The 26692-nt window shown below is 41.2% G+C and overlaps 1 protein-coding gene across 1 annotated transcript in view; it reads right to left on the bottom strand.

Moving 5' to 3' along the window:
• The window catches only part of TMEM178A (transmembrane protein 178A), an 88046-nt gene extending 61401 nt beyond the window's left edge, over positions 1-26645 (bottom strand). Inside the window, exon 1 of the mRNA XM_007945044.2 lies at positions 26246-26645. Within this exon, the coding sequence (XP_007943235.1) occupies positions 26246-26645 (400 nt within the window). The remainder of the gene's footprint in view (positions 1-26245) is intronic.
• Positions 26646-26692: the final 47 nt, after the last annotated feature.

Genomic DNA, 26692 nt, shown 5'->3' on the forward strand with positions numbered 1-26692 from the left:
TATATATATATATATATAAATTTATCTTAGGAGAATGGCTCACACACTTATAGAAGCTGGCAAGTCCAAAGTTCCTGGATCAAACGTCAAGCTAGAGGCTTTTCCACATCAAGCTGGAGGCTTTTCCCGACTCTTGCAGCTGCAGGGGCTGAGGAGCTCGAGGCTGGCAGGCAGTACACTGGCTGTTGACTCCAACGAATGACAAATCCAAGATCTCCAGGCTGAATGGTGGATTGTTCACTCATGGACAGTTGTAGGCAACACAACAGAATCCCAATCCACAGAAGAATGTCTCTTTTCCTGGAATGTCCATAGATATACTAGAAGCAGCCTACACCCCTAGGGAAATTCCCTTTCAACAGATTGCCTGCTCAAAACATAATCATCTGATCCCATCATGGGAATAACCACATTACAACAGTTTAAACCACACAGAGTTGTGGTCCAGCCAAGTTGACATACTATGTAACCAAAAAATTAATTGAGACCAAATAGTGAAGGGTTTTTTATGACCTGCTAAAGTTCACACTTGCAGCTGTGGGTGGTGGAAAGTGTTCAGAGAATCCCTGTCCCCCAACTACCCCCGACCATTTTAGCCACTTTAAAGTGTGAAATTCAGTGGCATTTAATGCATTAACAAAGTCGTGTCCCTGTCACCACTATATGTTTCCCAAACATTTTCAAGATTCCAAAGGGAAACCCAGTACCCATCACTCATCATTCCCTGCCCCTGCTTTCTGTCTCTCTGGATATGCCTAGTCTGGATATTTCATAAAAATGAACCATACTTTAATGTTGTCTTTTGCAGCTGGCTTCTTTCACTTAGTGTAATAGTTTCAAGGTTCATCCATGTTGTCACATGTATCAGTGTAATCCTGAATAATATTCCATTGCATGGCTATACCACATTTTGTCTATCCATTCATCAGTTAATGGACATTTGGGTTGTTTCCACATTTTGGCTATGTTGAATAGTGCTGCTATGCAATTGTATACAAGTTTTTATTTGAACAGCTGTTTTCAATTCTTTCTGGTACATACCTAAGAGTAGAATTGCTGAGTCATATGGTACTTATGAGGAGCTCTGGTGGCATAGTGCCTAGGCATTTGACTGCTAATGAGAAGGCTGGCAGTTTAAACCAATCAGCCACTTCTCAGAAGGAGGTTTGGGCAATCTACTTCTATAGTGATACTGCCTCAGAAATGCAAAGAGGGGTCGCTATGAGTCGACTAGACAACAGTGTGTGCATGCGTATGGTACTTCTGTGTTTAACTTATTGAGGAACCCATCAGAGATTTTTCATCAAGGGAAAGACATTAGATTGTACTCTGGAAAGATAAGTGGACCTAACAGATATTTAAGGAAACAAGATCCTGCAAAAATGGTTCCCCACAGTCCACCAGGTAGTTCTACATTTGCTCCTTTTGCCCTTTTCCCTGGCTTTCCTCCCTTCCTTCCTTTCTTTCCTGCCTATTTGCTTTTTTAATTTTTTTTTTTTAACCTACAAATCGGCACACAATCTGTTGGACCAAATATATGCCCACCCACATATCTTGTGGCTCTATACCATCTTCTGAGGCTTCTGTGCTAAAATCCTGCTAGCTCAGCCCAACTGTAGCAGTTCAGATTGTTTTCTTGCTTTGTGATTCCTGCTCTGAGGAGATATCAAGCTTTATTAAATAGACCTCTCCATTCCAAATGAGAGGTATAAAAAGAGCATAGCCATTCTGTCAGGAAATGTGAGGTGCACAGTAGTGCTTTGACCTCAACATTCCTGCTGTTCTGGTTACCTAGTGCCACTCTGACAAGAATATACCACAAATGGGATGGATTGAACAAACAGGATTTTACAATTTGGAGGCTTTAAGTCCAAGTTCAAAGTGCCAGCATGGCAGGCTGCTAAGCAACAACATGGCTACGTGCGGGGTTCAGGCATGTCATAAGCTACAGACTCTTCCCAAAGCTGCTACTTATATACAAGCAGACCACATACCCCAAAGCAGCTACTCAGCTGCTCAGAGTAGATTCCACCATGGAATTGATTACCAGTCTCATCATGGGGAATACTACATCCAGCTGCCCAGCCACTCAACCAAGGCCAGCCAAGTTGACACACAAACTTAACTACCACATATGCCAAGATGAATGGAGTTCATCTCAGTACACCCTTCCTCCACTCCACTCCTTCAAACTCATAGCCACACACTCCACCCAACAGCTTCCTTAGGTGGCCTTTCACCTTTGTAATTTAGAAAGCCAGCGATTAGTCACAAAGTTTTGGGGTTTATCTATTCCCATTATAGACAGGAGTAAAGTGACTCTTCTTCAATTTAGAACTGTTATGTTTCCCTAATTTTGAACTTGTGCCTCTATCAACACATCAGGACACAAGCAGTAGCACAGACTGACTTGCTAGATCCTTGAAGTTGTTACATTACAGGTGGACTTGGGAAGTGGTAATGATGGTCACTCAATTACCAGTCAAAACCAAAACCCAAACCTGTTGCCATCAAGTTGATTCTGACTCATGGCGACCCTATGTGTCGCCACGAGTAAAACTGTCACATAGGATTTTCTTGACTGTAATCTTTACCAAAAAAAAGCAGATCACCAGGCCTTTCTTCTGCTGTACTGCTGAATGTGTTCAAACCACCAACCTTTCAGTTAGTACTCGAGTCCAAACTGCTTCCACTACCACCCAGATTACCAGTCAAGGGATGTGAATGAAATGTGTTGCTGTTGCTGCTGTTGTTTTCCTCTGAGAAATGAAAACAAGTCATATTGTGGCTCTAACAGATTTTATAGACTGAACTGGCTAGGGGAGGGGTGAGGTGGATGATACTCAGAATAATGACCTCAGGAAGCTCTCCCCTGAAGAACATTGAACTATGCATGAGGGGTGAGAGGGGACAGGACATCAATGGCTCTGCAGCTGGGAAGTACTGAAGCACTGACCTCACCAATTCAATGTATATCAAAGTTATAGCAAATGCACCAGCTGATCTGAGAGTATATCTATATTCTTTAAAATGCATAATTTAGAACATTTTAAATTCCATTTTTTAAGGCGCAATTATATATAAGCCTCCCTAGAATCCACTCTGCAGTTTGCTGGGTCATTGGAAAGATATTAAAGAGTCACAAACAGCACTGCAAACAAAAGAGCATAGGGCTTTCAGGGAACTTCCATGTGCTCTTCAGCACAGGATGTGTGAGAAAGTGGTAAATATGGAAGAGCTGGCAGGAAATCTGGATTCTCTCTCAGTCCTGTCCTAACTGTGAAATGACTACAGGAATGGTGCATATTCACTCCATGCCATTTGAATTTCCCAGCTGTGACAGGCACTGTGGTTGCCTACACAACAGTCCCCTAGCTAAAACAAGCCTGATTCTGTTCAGATGTCAGGCAGCCAAATGCTACCTGGGAAGTACAGGTTGTGCTCAGCGCTGGGGCAGGACTATGGGCATCATAGCAATTCTATTCCTTTGTCAGGGATTGGTTTAGGAATAGCCATGTGACAATTTTAACCAATGAGGCCTATAGGGAAGTCTGTTGGGGGACTTCTGGGAAATTACAATTACTGTATTGCAAAAAAAAGGACACAAAGAGGGATGTAGGCTCCCCTGCTTCCCGACCTTTGGATTGTTGCTGAGTGAGGAAGTGAGTTACCAACTACTATAAGCAAGCAGAGACAAGCCCATAGACAACGGGCTACAAAGGCCAAACCACATTGAACTTGTTTAATTAACTACCTCCAGTCTTCTTATTATGTGAGATAATGTATTTTCGTAGTGGGTTAAGCCATTTTTTGTTTGGGATTTCTGTTATTTGGCACTGAAAAACTCTTAAGTGATAAACCCACCTATGTGAGAGGATAAATATTTATGAAGCACTTTAAAAATTGCGTTTTCAAAAATTTGACCCAAAACTCAAATTATAATAACGTTTCACACCTCATCAGAAATACAGGTATACCTGACCTTTGCAGAAATAAAAACAACCACAGAAGACTACATACATGGGAGAATGCTTGATAGGGAAAAAAATAGCAAGTCTACCATTTAAACCTGCAAACTAGAAGAGTGCTGAAACAAGAACTCCGTGGTAATTTAGAATAAAAACATGCTCTAAAAAACACTCATGCCACAAATTTCCAAAATGAAAATCTGGGTTCCATTAGTAAGCAGCACTCAATTTCTCCCATGATATAATCAAAATATTACTTTGAAATCATCTGTATGTGTGCTTAATAGGGAACTGCTCTGTGTAATGCCTCTCAGATATATGCATTACAATAACTGTCACAGTTGGAGAACATACAAAACTGTCCTTTTATGATTACTGCTGTCATTTTTTTTTTTTTTTTTCAAAATCAGTTATGTTGGGACATGTTCAGAAGACTAACAAGTAATGCATTTTTGTGATTTTGGAGAAAATTTACATAGCAAATTAGGTTCTCATTTAACCATTTCTGTTCATATTATTATGTGACATTGGTTACACTTTTCACAGTGTAACATTCTCACTTCCATTCTGGTTATTCTGTTTCCGTTAATCTAGCTTCTTTGTTCTCCCTACCTTCTCATGTTTGATCTAGGCTAAATTCTGACTGTTAAGTCTTAGTTAGATGATTGTTTAGAGAAGCACAGTCTTGTGCTGATAGGTGACCACCAGGAGTGGTTTTAATTCCAAGTTTAAAGGGTATCCCAGGGCAACTGGTTCCTCTAGTCTCTACCAATCCAGTAAATCTGACCATTGTGAGGAAGGTGTTTTATTCTACATTTTTCTCCTATTCTGTCTGGGGCCATCGATTGTGTCCCTGGTCAGAACAGTCAGTAGTGGTACCTGGGTACCATCTAGTTCTTCAGGTCTTAAGATAGGTGAGGGTGTGGTTCATGTAGGCTATTAGCCCTGTAGACTAGCAGGGGTAGGTTACCCAATAAACAAGGTAAGCACAGCCTTACTTGTGCTTACTTACCAATCTGTAGTGAACAATTTCACATTTTTTCACCACATCAAAGATTCTGCTTCTATGCATGGCTGGCATCTATCTTTCTCCCAACCCCACAGCACCTTCCTATAGAATCAAAGCCTCTTTTCAAAACTACAATCCCTGACAGGGGCAGAGTACCTAATAAATAAGGTAAGCAAGGGCTGACCTGTGCTTACTTACTAACCTGTTCACTACTCTGTAGACTAGTTTCTTCTTTGAGTCTTTGGTGTCCTTTATTCTCTTTTGCTCCAGATGTGTAAAGACCAATAGCTATATCTTAGATGAGTGCTCCCAAACTTTTAAGATACCAGGCACTACTCTCCAACTAGGAAGCAGAACATTCCTAGGCAAATATTTTGAGCTATGTTATGCCAGTTGACCAAGCTGCCACTGAGACTACGTACGGTTCTAAGCCTTCAAACCCAGTAACCCAATCCCCCAAGGTGTTTGGTTATGTCTAGGAAGTATCCATAACTGTGTCCCCTTTGTGTTTTATTTTATATATGAATATATATATATATATATATATATATATATGCAGCACACACAAATATGTATATACATTTGTCTACAGAAACATCTATACATGTGCATCCATATATTAATATGAGCTTCTTATCCACATATAAAGGAGTTCTGGTGACACAGTGGTTAAAGCACTCAACTGTTAACCAAAAGGTTGGTGGTTCTAGTTCACCAGCCACTTTGTGGAGAAAGATGAGGCAGTCTGCTTCTTTAAAGATATACAGCTTTGGAAACCCAATGGGGCAATTCTACTCTGTCCTAAATGGTCACTATGAGTCTAAATCGACTCAACTGCAGAGGGTTTGGTTTTTGATTTATACATATACATATACGTTGCTTATTTAACATATCTACCTATTTAACCACACACACATTTTTTTGGTTATTACTGTTATTGCAAAATTGTATATGGTTTGACTTTTACTAAAATCTTCCCTCACTGTGTCATCCTTCTTAGTGCCATCTTTTACCTTGGTCAAGTTGTGCTGGCTTCACCCTTATTTGATATTGTCTTTCCTATCACCAAAATTGGGAGCTCTGGTAGTATAGTGCCTAAGGCACTTGACTGCTAACCAGAAGGCTGGCGGTTCAAACCCACCAGCCACTCCTCAGAAGGAAGGTTGGGCAATCTACTTCCATAGTGATACCACCTCGGAAACCCAAGGAGGGGTTGCTAAGTCGGGTCCAACTCCATGGCACATTACAACAACAACAACATCACCAAAATTAACAGGTGTCACTAGAAAGTGATTCCCCTCCTTCTCCCTTCCAACCTTGATAATCACCAAATAATGTACCTTTCTGTATGCATACCTATTTTTGTCTTTTGATAATAATGAGATCATATAGTGTGTTAGTTGAAGTTGTGTGTCAGTTTTGCTGGACCACAATTCTGTGTGTTTTAAGCAATTGTGATGTGGGTTGTTCCAATGATGGGATCAGATGTATATGTTTTGAGCAACCAATCCATTGAAAGGGAGTTTTCCTAGGAGTGTGGCCTGCTTCCAGTATATTTATGGACATCCTGGGAAAAGAGACACTCTTCTGTGGATCAGGATTCTGTTGTGCTGCCTATAACTGTCCATGAGTGAACAATCCACCATTCAGCCTGGAGATCTTGGATTCGTCATTTGTTGGAGTCAACAGCCAGTGTACTGCCTGCCAACCTTGAGCTCCTCAGCCCCTGCAGCTCTGTGAGTTGGGAAAAGCTTCCAGCTTGACGTATGATCCAAGAATTTTGGACTTGCCAGCTTCTATAAGTGTGAGAGCCATTTTCCTAAGATAAATTTCCCTTTCTCTCTCTATATAAACTTTACTGGTTTTGCTTCTCTAGAGAACCCAGTCTAACACATTTGGTACTGAGAGTGGGGTGCTGCTCTGACAGATACCTAAAATGTGGAAACAGGAGTAGAGGGTGTTCTTGATCCAAGACCCTGGCAGAGAGACCTTGGCATATGGCATGACAGACAGAAGGAGCAGAGCAAGAGACTAGCATGAGAGATGGAAGGAGCAGAGCCCAGAGACCAGCATGAGAGATGGCAGGAGCAAAGCTGAGAGAACCAGCATGAGACAGCGAGAGCCTTACCAGCCCACGGAGGAGAAAGCTTGATGTCTTTGGGTAGGGGGCTTCCTAGCAGAGTGGGTTGCCTTCGGGCATTAATTGGTAGAAAAGACTGGCATGAAATGGAGTAGCAGGTTGGCCGGCCCACGGAGCAAGAAAGCTGAATGCTTTGGGGACAGGAAGATTTCCATAAGAGTGGGTTGCCTTCAGCATTAATCAGCAGAAGCAGAGAAACCAAGGAAATGGAAGCAAGGCTGCCTCAGCCTGAGAGGGTAGGACCATGGCCTTTGGGGGTGGAACCACCACAGCCCCCTAGGTTTCAAAGAGCCAGACCTTCACCAACTTGGTTCTGGAGTGTGGGGCTGCTCGTTCATGTGAGTCAGTGGAGCCATAGCCAGCGGAGCCATAGCCACTGCCCAAGAGTGAGGGGGCAGGGCTGCCATGCCCGAGAGGGAGAGGAACAGGTCTGCCAGGTCAAGGGGGTGAGGTTGCCACTCAGGAACTAGGGGATTCGAGCCACCCAGTGGAGGAGACCTGGACAGATACCACCCATTGAAGATCTATACAGGTGCCAAGTTGACAAGCAGTAGAATTGTGGTGGTTATGTCTGTGTGTCAACTTGGCTGGGCCTGGTTGAGTGGCTGGGAAGCTGGTGGTAGTTATTCCCCGTGAAGAGACTGGCAATCAACTCTATGGTGGGAGCTACCACAAGCAGCTGAGTAGCTGCTTTGGGTATGTGGTCTGCTTCCCATATATAAGAAACAGCTTTGGGAGTGGTCTCTAGCTTATGGCACACTTGGACCCTGCATGCAGCCATGTCATTGTTCAGCAGCGTGCCATGCTCTGCCGACCTTGGGACTTCCAATGGACTTGAATTAATGGCCTGCTACGTGGTTTGGTAACATTGGGACTGTGCCTTTTTACTTGTCAACCTTGGGCTTGGCAGCCTCAGCAGCCAGTAGCTGTCTGAGTGAAGAAATGCCTCTAGCTTCAGTGGGCCAGGAACTGGAGGCAGAGCTGAAACCCAAGGCAGAGGGGCTTTCACCCAGACCCTAGAGCATGGCACTTTGAACTTGGATTTAAAGCCTCCAAACTGTAAGAGAATGAATTCCCATTTGTTAACCCATCCCATTTGTGGTATATTCTTGTCAGAGCAGCACTAGGTAACCACAACATATAATATTTGTCCTTGTGATTGACTTATTTCACTCAGATAAGGTCCTCCAGATTCATTCACATTATAGAATATTTTGAAAATGCATCATTCTTTATGGTTGCATAGTACTTCATTGTCATATGTACCAGTTTATCCATTCATCTGTTGATGAGTAGTCAGATTCTTTCCATCTTTTTGCTATTGCGAATAATACTGCAATGAATATAGGTGTGCATATATTTGTGTCAGTAGTTTTAGTTCTCTAGGATATATACCTAGGCGTGGTATTGCTGAAACATAGAGTATTTCTTTATCTACCTTTCTAAGGAAGGACATACCATTTTCCATAGTGGTTGAACCAATTTACAATCACACCAGCAGTGCAGCAGGGTTCCAATCTCATTGAAACCTCTCTAGTATTTGTTGTTTTCTGTTTTTAATCAGTGCCATTTTTGCAGGGGTGAGTGGTACCTCATTGTAGTTTTGATTGCATCTCTCTGATGGCGAATAATCATGACAGCAACTTTTTATGTGTTTTTTGGCCACCTGAAAAAAGGACATGGGGGTGTCATCCTCCTCTGAACTTCTCTAACTTCATAAGAGGGAGAAAGAATAACCCAAGGTCGATACCTATGAGATCAGACATGCTGCCACCCTCCAACTTTTTCACCAATTCTGATACCACCTTCCACGGCACTCTCTACTTCTCTGTAAGGTTTAATAATTTGTTGCAATAGCTACACAGAACTCACAGACAATACTCACAAGTGTGGGCTTTATTAGGGAAGTAATAGGCTACAGTTCAGGTTCAGGAATGCTCAGGATACACAATCCTTCAATCAGGACAGTCTCCCATCTCCCATGCCCTTAGGCATACCTCTCTGGCCCTTAGCCTGTTGGCCTGGCCTCTGCTCTGCTGGGTCAGGAAAGTGTTGCAAAGCTCTATTTAACTCTGCCAATAGGTGAACAAGTATAGCAGGGATTGTGGGGCTGGCGCGGGATCGGGCAGTGTTTCGTTCTGCTGTGCATGGGGTCGCTATGAGTCGGAAATGACTTGACGGCACTTAACAACAACAACAACAATAGGTGAATCTAGGTGCACCCCAATCCACCAGCAAGGTTCCCACCCAAAGGCACTCAGCTTTCTTGTTCTGTGGGCTGGCAAACCTGCCAATCTGTCTTGTGTCTTTTGGTTCCACTGCAGCCATCTCTCTACCAGTCATCTTAGCTGGTCATCTCAGCCAGTCATCTCAGCTGGTTGTCCAAGCTGGTTATGTCTGCTGTTTCTCTGCCAACGAGGTCTAGCACAGGGCTCTTTGGACTAAGGATGCACTGCACTCCACCTCTGGCTCTTCTCTCCTGACAGTAGTGAGATGCCCCCTTCTGCCTCTAGGAAGGCTCATTTTAAGCCTAGCAAAATAGCAAAACTAACCAATCCCCACATTACAGTTCCATACACCTTATTTCCATGGGCCCACCCCATGTAAGATGCCTTGTGCCTTATTTATATTACTAATAAGCTATCCATTCCCCTTGGTAGGCCACAAAGTACCTTTCACCCAGTAATCTGGTAGGAGTCACAAAGACCATGGCTAGAAGAGCCATACCAAGTAACTGACTGCTCACATCTACTGAATGTCCCCTTTGGTAAAGTGTTTGTTCATATCCTTTGTTCATTTTTTTATTGTGTTGTCTTTCTGTTGTTGAGTTGAAGTTTTCAATATATTTTAGAGATTAGACTCATCAGATATATCATTCCCAAAGATTTTTCCCAATCTGTAGGTTCTTTTTTTTTTCACTCTTTTGATAAAGTTTCTTGATGAGCATAGTATTTAATTTTTAGGAGGCCGTAGTTATCTAACTTGTCTTCTATTGCTCATGCATTTGTAGTTGTGTTTGGTATTCTATTACTGAACACAATTAGATCCTGTAGTTTTGTCCCCATATTATCTTCCAGGAACTTTATAGTTTTGGTGCTCACAGTTAGGTCTTTGTTCCATTTTGAGTTAGCTTTTGCTTATCATGTTAGGTATGGATCCTATTCCATTTTTCTGTAAATAAATATCCAGTTTTTCCAGCATCATTTGTTAAAGAGAATGCTTCTTCTTTGTTGAATGGACCTTGACCCCTTGTTGAAAATCAGCTGCCCGTAGATGGATGGATTTATTTATAGGTTCTCAATTCTATTCCACTGGTCTATGTGTCTGTCATTAAATCAGTACTAGGGAGTTTTGATTATTGTGGCTGTATAGTAAGTTTTTGTGTGTGTGTTTTTGTTTTATTTTTGTGATTTGTGGGTGAGGTATACTATTATGGACATGGACACAGTAGAAACACTGGAATTGGCTTTTGAAATGTCCAGTTTCTCTATTTATATAATCAAAACCAAATCCACTACCATTGAGTCAATTCTGACTCATAGCAACCCTATACGACAGAATAGAAGTGCCCCATAGCGTTTCCAAGGCTGTAAATCTTTACAGAAGCAGACTGCCACATCTTTCTTCCACAGAAGGGTGAGTGAGTTTAAGCCACCAACTTTTCAGTTAGCAGATGAGGGCTTAACCATTGCACCACCAGAGATGCAGATCACCAGGCCTATCTTATGAGGCTCCTCTAGGTGGGTTCAAATTGTCAGGTAGTTGGAGTGCTTAACCATTTGCACCTAGAGTAGCTCACTCTTTGGAAGGAGTGTATAGTAAGTTTTGAGATTGGGCAGTGTGAGGTCTCCTACTTTATTCTTCTTTTTCAATGGTGCTTTGGCTATTCAGGGTCTTTTTCCTTTCTGTTGAAGTCAGGTCATGTATTATTTAATACAGATCCCAATTTTCCAAATCAGTGATGGTGCCCAAGGATGACTTTAGGGGACTAAAGCACCCATATCCATAATCTCCATCAGCTCACCGTACAACCTCCACCTCTTAAGTACACAATCTAGATAAAACTCAGTGCTTCCTGTGCAACCTCCAGTGCCAATCCGACTGCCATATCTAAGCCTGTTCTATATACAAAATCAAAGGGCCTCCTCTGGTCCAAATGATATATTCTGTCTTATAAATTAAAACCAAATCAAGGTTATGCTGATAATAGCATCCTCCTTGCACACAGGCATTCTGATGATATATTTTCAGAGATAGGGAGGGAGCTACAGCTCTGTTGTGCCAGGAATTACACATAATTGACAGGAGTTTGTAGCACAAGTGAAAATCACCTATGCCGTCATCCTAGGATAAAAACTGGGTGAGAATCACTGTTCAATGTTCCTTTCAGCTCCATGAATCTTTCATTCTATATGTGCTTACCTATTTTCCTCCTACCAATTTGAGTTTCTTTCAGAAAGAAAAGGTAACCCTTGAGACAAAAAAAAGAAAGAAATACAACATGACTTTGATGCTTCTTCAGTGGACATCTTCTGCCTGGTTTTATCTTTCACTGCTGAATAGTAAACAGTTCCCTGTGTCTCCTGTTTTATTTGTTACAAACACCTGAACAAAAGGACAGCATTTTTCAGGAACATATGTGTTAGCAGTCACCATCACTTTGTCTACTACTCTTTAGTTCAGCCTGTTTTTTCCAGTACTTGTTAGTTTTAGCTTCCTTCAACCAATACTCGCATTATCTGACAACCAAGCAAAGTTTTCCTACAATCTGTCCGATGTCACAAAGAATTAATTCACCTGAAATCCTTAATTTTTAAGTATCAGTGGCATAAAACAACTCCAACTGGCCTAGGCTCAATTATTCTTTGACTGGCCATTATGTTTTTGGTTTATCAGCATACCCCTAAAACAACTTATTTTCTGCTAAATCCAGTGGTCGCTCTGATGATCTGTTTCATAATTTTCCAACTATATGACAAGAGATCAATTCTGTTGTTTTTCAGGATAACGTCATTAAGCACCACCTGATAGGATGCACATACTTAAAAACTCCATGACAACTGTAAACAGTACTGCAAGCAGTTTTCAAAACTGTAAGAACTTTAAAAAAAAAAAAAAAAAAACATGGTCTTCAAACTCAAATTAACCAACAGCCCAGCCCCACCTAGTCAGACTCACTCCTTCACTGCTTTGGATGCAGTTAGGGAAAGCAAGCACAGCCCACAGAGGCTTAGCACCCAATGTTTCTCATTAAGCAAACACTTATTTTCAAAAACATTTCTTTTCCAACTCTCAATAACATTTGTTGACCAATTATTGATTGATGTAAATGCTCATATCCCCCACACCAAAGAAAAATTCCTTAAAATGTAGACAAAAGAGATCCAACCCAAATATAATCTCCCACCCTAGTTTGTTTTGATATTGCAGATCCTAAGTATGCAGGCCAGCGCTCATTTGAATGGCAGGTAGAAGCATCAGTGTCAATATGCAGCAGAATGACCTGTTGGAAAAGGACAATTAAGCCTTCTGGAATTATCTATACATTCAGAATTCCCCACTTGCATTCCTGAAGTCGCTTCCTTTTCTACCTGTATAGTGTCAGGTAACTCGGAGCAATCAGAAGGGAACAAATCACATTCTTTAGGTCCTTAGGGGAAGAAGAGGAGCTCTGGTAGCGTAGTGCCTAAGGCACTTGACTGCTAACCAAAAGGCTGGCGGTTCAAACCCACCAGCCACTCCTTGGAAGGAAGGTTGGGCAATCCTACTTCCATAGTGATAACTGCCTCGGAAACCCAAGGAGGGGTCGCTATGAGTCGGGCCGACTTGACGGCAAAAAACAACAACAGGGGAAGAAGACACAAGTTGATTGATTTTAACTATGAACAAAATATTTAAGTCTGAACACTGGGGGACATCCAGCAAGTTACAAAAAATAATTTAGTGTATTCTCAGTAATTGAAGATAAGGGAAACTAGAGTTTGTTTTGTATTGTTCCCCTTTTTTCACTTGCTAATGCATTCCCTGATGGGTGTCCCCATGACATTATTGTTTGGTCTGCAATCAGCTCATCTGGCTGAGTTACAAGAAAGATGGAGTGCTGCATGTAGTTTCCCGTTACTCTGCAGCAAACAAAGGCTGTCAGCCTCATGATGCTGATGCTGACTCTCATGGTCCAAGAAGTTTGGCTACATTCTTTTTGTTTAAACTTGCAATAAAATGGATTAATCATAGAAATCACTTTTAACCACAAGGAGACACTATGCGAAAGTGGGAGGTGGGGGTTTGGGAATAAACTGTTCCCAGTTTTACCAGGTTTTGAAGATAAATCCACTTTCTATTTACAAATCCCTTAATTTTGATTTAAAAAAAAAAATCCTTATAACCAGCTGCACCAAGCTTTAAACAACATCAGTGGACGGTGGTTTTTAAAAATAGTCACTGTAGAGAAGACAAAGTTTTTAACCTAAAGCAAGTTTACATAGTTAAAATGATCTTGTCTGAATTATCCCCAATATTGAGCTGACATTTTCCTCCAAAGGAGACACATTTGCTGTTTGTACTATGTGCCAAGATTACAGTATGGTTTCCAATTTTTTTCTTCAATCACACCAGTTGCTTTTATATGAGAGGTGAAGAAGTGAAGAGCATGACCAAATCTGATGATTTGTATTTTTTTAGCTACTAAATAATCCAAGAAAATGAGCCCTAGGTATTCACACAATTGAGAATCAAAGAAGAACAAGGGGATTTCCCTGAAAAATAGTTGGACACAAGAACAGTGAGCTCAGAGAATGAGGAGACCTCCAATCTGAGGTCATGGCATGATTGACAGAAGTCACGGATGGATAACCTGGGGCACACTGCATTGCAGATATGTACGGATATCAAATAGAGTCAGGAAACCCCTGGACCCACCTGTTAGGGATTGAATTGTGCCCTCCCCCCCAAAAAAAAATGTGTATTGGAATCCTAACCTTTATATCTGCGGATGTAATTCTACTTGGAAAGAGGGGTTTATTTGTTATGTTAATGAGGCACACCTGTGTAGGGTGTGTCCTAAACCTAATCACTTCTGAATGATATTAAAAAAGCAGATTAGACAGAGACAAACACAAATATGGGAAGAGAGATGCCATGTGAAGATCTCCAAGGAACTGAGGAATGGGAGACTAAGGAAGCTGAGACCAGGACCTCCCAGTCATAGGCAAAAGACAGCGAGCATTCCCCTAGAGCTGGTGCCCTGAATTTGAACTTCTAGCCCCCTAAACTGTAAGAAAATAACTTGCTGTTCTTTAAAGCCACCCACTTGTGGTAGGGAAATGCAGACACCACCTAAATGCCTTCTATGTCCTTACTCCTTGGATTCACAGCCTCACACTTAGCAGTGATACTGGGAGTTGCCCTGTCTCCCTCAATATTATATCACACACATTATCCTGTACAAGGGAGAGAACAAGATACATTTTAGTTCTGTACTATTTATGACATTAGGCACAGTATTCAATGAGCCCTATTTGATTAAACAACTGCCAGCTCATACAAAGTATAAGGTCCAGATGCTCCCCCAACAAAAACTGATCCTCTATGGCAATCAAGAACACTTGCAATTATGAGCAGTCGCCTGATGCAGTTTGAGGGCTCTTTTTAGAGCTACAAAGAAGAAAAATCAGTAGCTAAGGAAAAATCACAGCAACTTGGGTATAATTGGATGTGAACTTTCCATGACATAGCAAAAACTCTTCTTTTTTTCCCCTCAAGGCTATTGCTAAATGTTATCCATGAGACATGGTGAATGGGAAATGTCAATGATTCTGGCAATTTTGATCATAAAGCACTTAAAGCACCTTCCACTTCTGTCTTTATAAATTACTTTTAAAAGACAATTCCTGTGTGCAGGTGGTAAAAATGGAAACAAACATCTCTTTTTGCTAACAGAATAGGAAGTGAGAATTTAATTCCTGTTCAAGATAACCTTCATGAATGTTAGCAATAGAAGGTGTTAAAACTTGGATATGATCAGCCTCAAGACACAGTGAGACAAGACAAAACTATAAATCTACTAATAAAGAGTTGTGTAGTGTCAAAAAAAAAAAAGGAAAACAGAAAATATTGGCAAGGATGTAGAGATATTGGAAGTTTTAGCCATTGCTAATGGAACTGTAAAAGGGTGCATTTACTGTGGAAAATGTTTGGGCAGTTCTTTAAAAAGTTAAACACAGAATGACCATATGACCCAGCAATTCCACTCCTAGGTATATACCAGAAGGAACGGAAAGCAGAGATAGAAACAGCCTTGTACACTAATGTTCACTGCAGCACTATTTGCAATAGCTAAAAGTTGTAAATAACCTAAAAGTCCATCAAAAGATGAATGGATAGACAAAATGTGGTACAGACATACAATGGAATATTATTCAGCCATAAAGAGAAATGAAGTCCTGATACATGCTCAAACATGGATGAACCTCGAAAACATTATGCTGAGAGAAATAAATCAGTCGTAAAAGGGCAAATATCATATGATCCCATTTACATGAAATATCTAGACTAGGCAAAGGTTTAGAGATTTAAGTTCATTCCTGGAAGAAGTGCAGCCAGAATGCCCCTTGGAAGCGAGAATGGCCAGACTTTGTCTGACCTACTCTGGTCATGCTGTCAGAATGGACCATTCCCTGGAGAAGGATGTCATGCCTGGTAAAGTGAAGGGTCAGCAAAGAAGGGGAAGGCCATCAACGAGATGGAATGCCTCAGTGACTGCAATGGTGGGCTCAGGTATAGCAAGAATCGTGAGGCTGGCAGAAGACAGGGAAGTGTTTTATTCTGCTGTGCATAGGGGTGATATGAGTCGGAGCTGACTCAACTCAATGGCACCTAACAACAACAGGGAAGGGAGGAAAGAGGAAAAGAGGACTCATTGCTTAGGAAGCATTGAGCTTCTGTTAACAGTGATGGAAAATGGATAGTGGTGGAAATGGATAGTGGTGAGAGTTGTATATGATGAATGTCATTAATGCCATTGAATTATACATATAAAAATGTTAAAAATATTTTGTTATATATATTTTACCACAATTTTTAAAAGAGGGATGAGTATAAAAGTCAGTCAAAAAAAAAAAAAAAAAAACCAGTTCTGTAGTATGAGCTGTTGTTGTTATTGTTGTTATGTGCTGTCAAGTCAGACCCAACTCATAGCGACCCCTCCTTGGGTTGCCGAGACGGTATCACCATGGAAGTACGTTGCCCAACCTTTCTTCCGAGGAGTGGCTAGGGGGTTTGAACCACCAGCCTTCTGGTTTAGGAGTCAAGTTGTTTAATAAAATAGGGCTTATTTAATACTGTGTCTAATGTTATAAACAGTACAAAAATAAAATTCATCCTCTTCTCTCTACTGCAAAGGATGAATGTGTAATATAACAGGGCACTGGGAGATTCAACATAAATTTCTGCCTTAATAGGAAAAGTCACTCACCACTCTGCCCAGATATGAAACTGAGTTCTGCTAATAAGCAGTGAGAGACAAAGTCACAGTCTCTAAAGTGGGCTGTGTACATGCCAGGGGTAAACAAGTAATCTGAGGCACACAGGATGAAAATAGTTGAAATTCTATATATTTCTACTTCTATTACATCCCTTCAAAATTTGCTTTTGTATATGTTTTATGATGTTTGTATTAGTACAGTAGTCCTTGCATATAATTTAAAAATGAATAAATACAAATTATAGAGGATGATGCTAAAAAAAAGTTTGGAAAACACTAAAGAAAGAAAGTCAGGTCAATTCATGGTGATCCCATGTGCGTCAGAGTAGAACTGTGTTCCACGGGGTTTTCAGTGGCTGATTTTTGGGCAGTAGATCACCAGACCTTTCTTCTGAGGTGCCTCTGGGTAGACTTAAACCTGCAACATTTTGGTTAGCAGTGCATTAACCATCTGCACCACCTAGGAAGGAACTCCAAACACATCCCCAGCCTTCCCCAAACTGAGGACTCCCCTTTGCCAGCAACATCATCTGGCCCAAGACAAGCTCTGAGAACAATATGTAAACTACTGAGAAGGGGAGGAGAAGCAGTGCTCTGCTCTCAGCTTCCCTAGATATATCTGCTCTTGGGAGATAATTATTCTAACACAAATGATACTTTGGTCTACAAATGAGCTGAAGAAAGTCATCAATCTATTTCTATGTCAGGTAGAAGTTGGTGGGTCCTGTACAGACTATTAATTTCATGGAGCATAAGCAACAGGAGAAGCAGATAAATCATTAACAGGATGAAGAGCAGATCCAATGAATTCCTACCAATTCTCCCACTTTCTTTCTCTTGCAGAGAGCAAAATGACAAAGTATTTATGTCCCACTGTCTTTGATATCTCAGTTTATCTCATTAGGGGAAAAATACTTCTGAAATCACAAGGACATGTTTTATTTCAAGAATTCAATTCCAAGTGATTTATACAAGGTAAAAGATTTCACCTACAGAATTATAATTTTCACATTTCTGAAGCTATCATTTTTTATTACATAAAAATAACATGACAACATTGATTTGCCTTTTGTTTATTCCAGGTAATATATAATATAGGAGCTCTGGTAGCATAGTGCCTAAGGCATTTGGCTGTTAACCAAAAGGCTGGTGGTTCAAATCCACTAGCCACTCCTTAGAAGGAAGACTGGGCAATCTACTTCCATAGTGATACCACCTCAGAAACCCAAGGAGGGGTCACTATGAGTCAAATCTGACTCGATGGCAGTGAGTTTGGTTTTGGAATATATAATATCAGAATTTGAGTTATATAAACAAGGCACACAGATTTGAACATTAGTGTTTATTGTCTTTAAAGGGAATTTTTAATTAAGAAAAAAACATTAAAGTTAAGGCAAGTAGAAGAGTGCTTGGAACTTGCAACATAAATTTCAATGACTCAAATTCCTATTCAAATTAATTACTCCATAGTTCTTCAAAATGTATTCACAAGTCTCATCAATGTTTATTTATTAAAGTCAGTGTTTTCAGTAACTTACAGAAGTATTATATAATGTTTCCAACTGAGTCTTCTTCCATCTGTCCTCCTAGATTCCTGTTTATCCATAAGTTTAAACATAAGAATTTCACCTGGAACAGAATGGCCAGAAATTCTGCAAGAGTATAGTGCACCACCACCTAACACAGTATTTTCTGTCATTTAACTACCAATGCCAGCAGCCTTCCCTAAGTGTTCTTAGGCTCTAGTCCAGAAAGAAATCTTTCCATAACCTACTAAGAGTAAATGCTATATACTGAGAGAAATAAGTCAGTCATAAAAGGACAAATATCATATGATACCATTTATATGAAATATCTAGAATAGGAATAGGTTTAGAAATTTAAGTTCATTCCTGGAAGACGTGCAGCCAGAATGCTCCTTGGCAGTAAGAATGGCCAGAATTCATCTGACCTACTCTGGTCATGTTGTAAGCTCCACTACTTGATATGAACTTTGTGAGGTCAGGAATTTTTTCCATTTTGTTTATCACAGTATCTTCTGTTCCCAGAACAGAAGAATTATATTTGTATTCATTAAGCAAATGAATGGATGGATAAATGAATGAATGAAAAACCTACCTTTATGTCACCTATCATTTCCTGTACCTCTTACATAATCCCAATCTGAAAGATGTCGCCACCATGACTCCCTCCCACACTGGCTGTCTAGGATTTTTACATCTAAAGACTTCTTTCAAAACACTGATTTTCTCAGTCACACAATGGGGCCTGAGACCCTAAGCATTAAGTCTATGCTGCGAAAGTTCCTCTCCAAGGTTTACTCAACTAATCCCAGCCTTCCCATTATTAGGTGAAGAAGGATGGCTTCATTTGCACATTTATAAAAGCCATGTCCTTACTTCCACCACTCATCTGTCAGTTTGTCATACTGTGGTGGATTGTGCATTGCTGTGAGGCTGGAGGCTAGAGGCTATGCCACTGGTATTTCAAATACCAACAGGGTCACCCATGCTGGAAAGGTTTCAGTGGAGCTTCCAGACTAAGACAGACTTGGAAGAAGGAAGGAGCCATCCACTCCTGAAATAATTGGCCATTGAAAATCTAATGAATATCAGTGAAACACTGCACTGGAAAACTTTACGAACAGCCCTGAAACACTATCTGATACAGTGCTGGAAGCTGAGCCCCTCAGGTTGGAAGGCATTGAAAATATGACTGGGGAAGAGCGGCCTCCTCAAAGTGGATCCAATCTTAATGATGTGGATGTTGTAAAGCTTTCACGATCTCCATTTGCTCATGTGGCATGACTCAAAATGAGAAGAAACAGATGCATGCATCCATTAATAACTGCAGCATAAATGTATGAAGTATGAATCTAGGAAAATTGGAAGTTGTCAAATACGAAATGGAACACATAAAGATCAATATCCTAGGCATTAGTGAGCTGAAACAGACTAGTTTTGGCCATTTTGAATCAGACAATCATATGATCTGCTATGCCAGGAATGACAAACTGAAGAGGAATGATGTGGCATTCATCATCACACAGAATGTTTCAAGATCTACCCTGAAGTACAATGCTGTCAGTGAAAGGATAATATCCATACGCCTACAAGGAATATCAGTTAATACTACTATTATTCAAATTTACACACCAACTACCAAAGCCAAAGATGAGGAAATTGAAGATTTTTACCAACTTCTGCAGTCTGAAATTGACCAAATGTACAATCAAAATGTGTCAATTATTATTGGTGATTGCCATGCAACAGTTGGAAACAAAGAAGATTCACCAGTAGTTGGGAAATATGGCCTTGGTGATAGAAATAATGCTGAAGATTGCATGATAGAATTTTGCAAGACAAACAACTTATGCATTGCAAATACCTTTTTTCAACAACATAAACAGTGGCTGTATATGTGGATTTCACCAGATGGAGTACACAGAAATCAGATCGACTACACCTGTGGCAAGAGGCAAAGAAGAAGCTCATTATCTTCAGCCAAAACAAGGCCAGGAGCTGACTATGGAACAGACCATCACCTGCTTATATGCAAGTTCAAGTTGAAGCTGAAGACAATTTAAAAAAGTCCATGAGAGCCAAAATATGACCTTGACTATATCCCTCCTGAATTTAGAAACCATCTAAAGAATCAATATAATGTGTTGAACACCAATGACTGAAAATCAAAGGAACTGTGGGATATCAAGAACATCATCCATGATGTTCTGGAGCATCATACATGAAGAAAGCAAAAGGTCATTAAAAAGACAGAAAGGAAGAAAAGACTGAAATGGATGTCAGAATATACTCTGAAACTTGCCCTTGAACGGAGAGTAGCTAAGCAAATAAAAGAGTTGACAAGATAAAAGAGCTAAACAGAAGATTTCAAAGTACAGCTCAAGAAGACAAAGTCAATTATTATAATGAAATGTGCAAAGACCTGGAATTAGAAAACCATATGGGAACAACTCACTTGGCATTTCTCAAGCTGAAAGAACTGAGGGAAAAATTCAAGCCTGAAGTTGCAATATTGAAAGATTCTATTGGCAAAATATTGAATGAGGCAGGAAACATCAAAAGAAGACAGAAGAAATACATAGAATCACTGTACCAAAAAGAACTGGTCAATGTCATCCATTTCAGAAAGTGTAATATGATTAAGAACCAAAGGTTCTGAAAAAAGGAGTCAAAGCTGCACTGAAGGAATTGGCAAAGAACAAGGCTCCAGGAGTTGATGGAATACCATTGAGATGTTTCAACAAATGGGTGCCATGCTGCAGGTGTTCACTCGTCTATGCCAAGAGATTTGGAAGACAGCTACCTGGCCAACTGACTGGAAGAGATCCATATTTATACCCATTCCAAAGAAAGGTGATCCCACAGAATGTGTAAATTATTGAACAATATCATTAATATCGCACACAAGTAAAATCTTACTGACGATAATTCAAAAACAGTTGCAGCAGTATATTGACACAGAACTTCCAGAAATGCAAGCTGGATTTAGGAGAGGATGTGGAATGAGAGATATCATTATTGTTGACAGATGCATCTTGGCTGAAAGCAAAGGTTACCAGAAAGATCTTTACTTGTGTTTTATTGACTATGCAAAAGCATTCAATTGTGTGGATCATAACAAATTATTAGTAACATTGAGAAGAATGGGAATTCAGAACATTTAATTGTGCTTGTGAGAACCTATGCATAGACCAGGAGGCTGTCATTCAAACAGAACAAGGGGATACTACATGGTTTAAAATCAGGAAGGAAGGATGTCAGGGTTGTATCCTTCCATCATCACTTATTCAATCTGTATGCTGAGCAAATAATCCAAGAAGCTGGACTATATGAAGAAGAGTGTGGCATCAGGATTGAAGGAAGACTCATTAACAACCTGCGATATGAAGATGACACAACTTTGCTTGCTGAAAGTGAAGATGACTTGAAGCGCTTACTGATGAATATTAAAGACTACAGTCTGCAGTATGGACTACACATCTCAACACAAAGAAAACAAAAATCCTCACAACTGGACCAATAAGAAGCATCATGAAAAATGGAGAAAACATTGAAGTTGTCAAAGATTTCATATTACTTGGTTCCCTAATCAACACTGATGGAAGCAGTAGTCAAGAAATCAGACAACGTATTGCACTGGGCAAATCTGCTGCAAAAGACCTCTTTGAAGTGATGAAGAGCAAAGATGTCTCTTTGAAAGCTAAGGTGCACCTAACCCAAACCATGGTATTTTCATTTGCCTTATATGCATGTGAGAACTGGACAATGAATAAGGAAGACCAAAGAAGAGTTGATGCTTTTGAGCTGTGGTGCTGGTGAAGGATACTGAAAATACCATGGACTGCCAAAAGAACTAATAAATCTGTCCTGGAAGAAGTGCAGCTGGAATGCTGCTTCGAAGCGAGAATGGCCAGACTTCGTCTCACCTACTTTGGTCATGTTGTCAGAAAGGACCATTCCCTGGAGAAGGATATCATGCTTGGTAAAGTGGAGGGTCAGCAAAAAAAAGGGGAAGGCCCTCAACGAGATGGATTGATACTGTGGCTGCAACGATGGGCTCAGGTATAGCAAGGACTGTGAAGCTGGCACAGGACCGGGTGGTGTTTCATTGTGTTGTACACAGGGTCGCTATGAGTTGGAGCCAACTCAATGGCACCTAACAACAAGAACAACATGTCCTTACTTTGATCAGTGAAGCTTCCTTAGCATCAAAAGTTATCCATTGCTGTAAGAAGGATATATGTGGAAGAATAAGAGTTGACTCAGGGTCAACTGACCAACTCATACTCAAAAGAACCCTTACATGTATAGCTAAATCTTCTTAGTTTTACCTTGCATATAAGGTTTTCAAGGAGTATTTATTGGATTGAATAGTAAACTATGGAAACATAGTATGAACCTGATATCTCTAAAGCATTAGGTAAGTCCTCATGTTATCTCTATTGGCAAGATAATGAAATGTGGTCAGTATAGCACTCTCATGAGGACTTCCTCCTGGATAATCAACTGTATTCAAAACTGTGCTGGTGAAGAGTTCTTTGTTGGCTTGGAAGGGATCTCTGGTAGAGCAGCTTCTGGTCTTGATTCTTAATGAGTTTATCAATTATATTACCTCCATTCCTCCAAGGTCCAGTAGGTCCAACCAAGACCTTCTAGGATCACTCTGGACTACAAGTGAACTAGAATCAAAGTGGAGGGTTGGAATCAGAATTTGATGCTTCCCCCAAACATCTGCCCCATTGAGATCAATGCTTTTCAGGATCACGTGCTTTCTCTTACATAGACCAATGCTATACAGCATTGTGTGTATCACTCACATATCACATGTTTACTATGCCTATCATTTCCAAAGCAATCACCCATTGTATGTTTGTATCTGTCATCTCTACAACTCTCAGAAATACTTGTCCTGTCCCCAGTGACAGGAAATGCAAACAACTCCAATTATAAGAATGTTTTCCTCCAAGCAGCTTTCACCTTCCTCCTGGCTTTGGTCTCTAGACTGACAAGAAAAAAGGTTGAACTCTCCTCCTCTTGATAGCCCACTAAATATCCTATGTCATTCTTATACTTCTTTCCACTTCACCCCACTTAATCTACTTTTCTTCATTTCCCATATGTTGGTGACATTTTCTTTCTCAAATCATTCACAGAATCATAGATTTTTAAAGGTATTAGAGACTAATCCCTTGATTTCACAGATGATGAAACTGAGACCAGAAGAGTTATACAACTAATCTGAGGTGGTTGTTGTTGTTGTTATTATGTGCCGTCGAGTGGGACCCAACCCATAGCGACCCCTCCTTGGGTTTCCGAGGCAGTATCACTACAGAAGTAGATTGCCCCATCTTCCTTCTGAGGAGTGGCTGGTAGGTTTGAACCGCCAGCCTTCTCGTTAACATTCAAGTGCCTTAGCCATTATGCTACCAGAACCTGAGGTAGGCTAGTAATAATGTTGAAAATACTGGTTGCATTTTTGGCCATCTCCCAAACAACATGTAGGAGATCTGGGTTCAATTCCCAGTTGATGCACCTCACGTGTAGCCACCACTCATCTGTCAGTGGGAACTTGCAAGTTGTTATGACACTGAACAGATTCCAGTGGAGCTTCCGGATAGCTTAGTCTGGAATTCCAACTCTATTTTAGGACTAGGAAGAAAGGCATGGTGATCTACTTTAAAAAATCAGCCAATGAAAAAAACTCTTTGGGTCATAATGGTCCAGCCTACAACCGATTATGGAGATGGCACAGAACCAGGTAGCATTTCATTCCATTATGCATGAGGTTGCTACAAGTCAGAAGCTGACTTAATGGCAGCTGACAACAATACAATGTACGACTGTTTGTCCTTTCCTCCAAACTCCGCATTTCTTAATAGTGTCAGTTCACTAACTTCCCAATAAACATAATGTATGTTGTTGTTATTACAACAATGACAGATTTTAGAACTAGAAAATTCCCAAAATAATAGTCAAGCCTTCCTGATACTACATAAAAGAAAACTGAAGGCCGAAGAGGCCTGGACACTTGTTGAAGGGCACACTGCAATTCATCAGCGAAGTCAGCAATAGAGCCCATGTCTCCTGATTGCATCCTAGAACGCTCCAGTTTTCTACACAAAGGATTAGCTAACACCATCACTTTCATAAATCTGAGATTGTTTTAATCTAAAAAACCATCTGAAGTCTGCATTCAGGAGCAGGAAAATCTAGTTCTTTTAAATAGTACATGAGTTCTGTCTTAGGAAGTACTGTGCTGGACATTCAGAAAGATTTTAGAAGGGAGTTTGAACAATGGGTGGGAAGTTGAGTTCAATGACATCTAAAGTCCCTTTCACCTCTGAGATTATTTCATTCTGGACTGGCCAGGAAATATGCACTTCAAATAGTCATGGCACTTCCAGAGGTGAGGTGTGTATCATATTCTGTGGGGGTCCCTCTCTTGCTGTTGAATTAGATATTGCCCTGTTCATTTCAGACATTACACTATATACAATTTACATGCAATCAAATACTCTAGGCATAGAAAGAGTGCAAGGAAATGCAGCTCTGTCATTTCCACAGACAGACTACACTGCTTAGCTTTCAAAATTGCCTTGCCTAAATGAGCATTCCATAACTGAGCCTCCAAATTCTGCTTCTATAGTTTGTTCATGTACTATGCTACTATCAGAATTAATTATGCAGCATGTTCTTGAGGAGAAATCCAATTTGGAGGAGAGTTAGGAGAGGAAAGAAAAGGGTGTACTGCCCAAAGGAAGATTACTGAAGGTTTTTCCCCAAAAAAAACACTGGAGTCATTCCATGAACAGACAGATTTCGGATGGCAGTCCCCGACTGAGCTAGCCATGGGATGGAGGAAGTTGACATGTTTGAGATACAAGGAATAAGCCAACTAACAAGACTCTGAAGGCCAACACAGTATTAATGCCCTCTTTCTTTGTAATTTCATTCCAAGTGTAATTTTACACAAATCTGTTCATTTGCTTTATAGCTCCCGAACACTAATAAATATTAAAATGCACTGGTTTTAGACTTTTTCTTCTTTGTAATAATGAATCCAAGGGAAGGGAGCCTTATTTTTCTTATTTCAGAATAAAAAAAAATATATATTAAAAGTCAAGTTCTGGAAGTTAGTAAGGAAGGCTCACCAGTAGTACATTGAATATTTTTACATGAATGGGATTACAAAACACAGTTCTAACTATCTGATTAAATGCATGGGATCCAGGTGTTGCTTACATTTCAGAAGAGCAAACTGATGCTCCACAACTCTGTGCCAAATAACAGGCAAAACAAAACAGCAAAAACAACCATACAAGGTTTCTCAATCGTAAGAGAGAATTATTACGTACAGATTCCATGCGCAAATCTGACATGGAATACTTTAAAGGACTTGGACATATTCTCTCCTGGGCTCCCCTTGATGTGCCTAGACACTCCTAGTGCACAGGAGTCATCCCAAAGGTTGAAAAAACCGGTATTCTATCTGCATTGATCTGCATCCACCAATGATTTAAGGGCACCTGAGGTCTTTACACAAACCCTGCACCGGGTGTTCAAATGAAGGTTCCTTCGGCCTTCTCAGCTCCCCAATAGCAATACCCATCCCCTTTCTTTTGAGGTTTACACCACTTTCCTTCCGGCGGGTATTTCTTACAGGAAAGCACAACTCGAGGGAAAGGGCCCGACTGGGAAAAATTGAATTTTTTTTTTTTTTTTACTGTTACCCTCCGGCGGAGCAGCATCAACAAAACACACACATGCGTTCCAAGTCCGGAAGGTATACATAGACAGAGAAAGACCAAAGGAGAGGAAAAGAAGAGGGAAAGAGGTAGGCAAACGCAGGAAATAAAGAGATAGAGACGGGGGGAGGCAAAGCACAGATTTAAGAGAAGGACGCAGGAGGAGAGTCAAGGAAAGAAAGGAGAAGGAAGAAGGGAAAGATAGGAAAAAGAAAGGATGAGGAATAAGGGAGGCGCCGGGGACGGATGAAAGAATGTGTGCGGAGCGAAGCGCGGGGACGCGGCGGGGAGGCGGCCGGGGCACCCGCGCGCCCCTAGGGAGTCGCGAACAGCGCTCCACTCGCGGGCGCCAGGGGCGCAGGACGCGCCCGCCGCTCACCTTTCAGGATGAGGGTGTCGATGTCCCGGTCGATGCCCAGGAAGTAGCACTTCCTCCAGAGGCCGGAGTAGGTGGCAAAGAGCGGCCGGCCACACTCAGCGTCCAGCCCGCCGAGCCCCAGCAGCGAGCGCCAGGACTCGGGGTCTGCGCGCCCGGGGCCGCCCGGGAGCAGCCGGCGCCCCAAGGGGGGCGAATCCCGCAACGGCAGGTGCGACAGTGGCATCAAGCGGTTCTTCTGGTCCGGAGGGTCGGCGCCGGCTCGGCTGCGCTCGCAGCTCTCCTTGTGGCGCCGGGGGTCGGTCTCGTACCAGTGGTCGGTGAAGATAGCCGTGACGAGAAGCCCCAGGGAGCAGAGGCTGAGGCCGAGGCTGAGAGCCGTGACAAGCGCCCGCGGCTCCATGGCTTCCCGCCCCGCCGCAGCAGCCGGTGGGCTCGCGCGCCGCCGCC

This window comes from Orycteropus afer, unplaced genomic scaffold, assembly GCF_000298275.1.
Source record: "Orycteropus afer afer isolate SDZICR_OR568_19922 unplaced genomic scaffold, OryAfe1.0 scaffold00131, whole genome shotgun sequence".
Lineage (NCBI taxonomy): Eukaryota > Metazoa > Chordata > Mammalia > Tubulidentata > Orycteropodidae > Orycteropus > Orycteropus afer.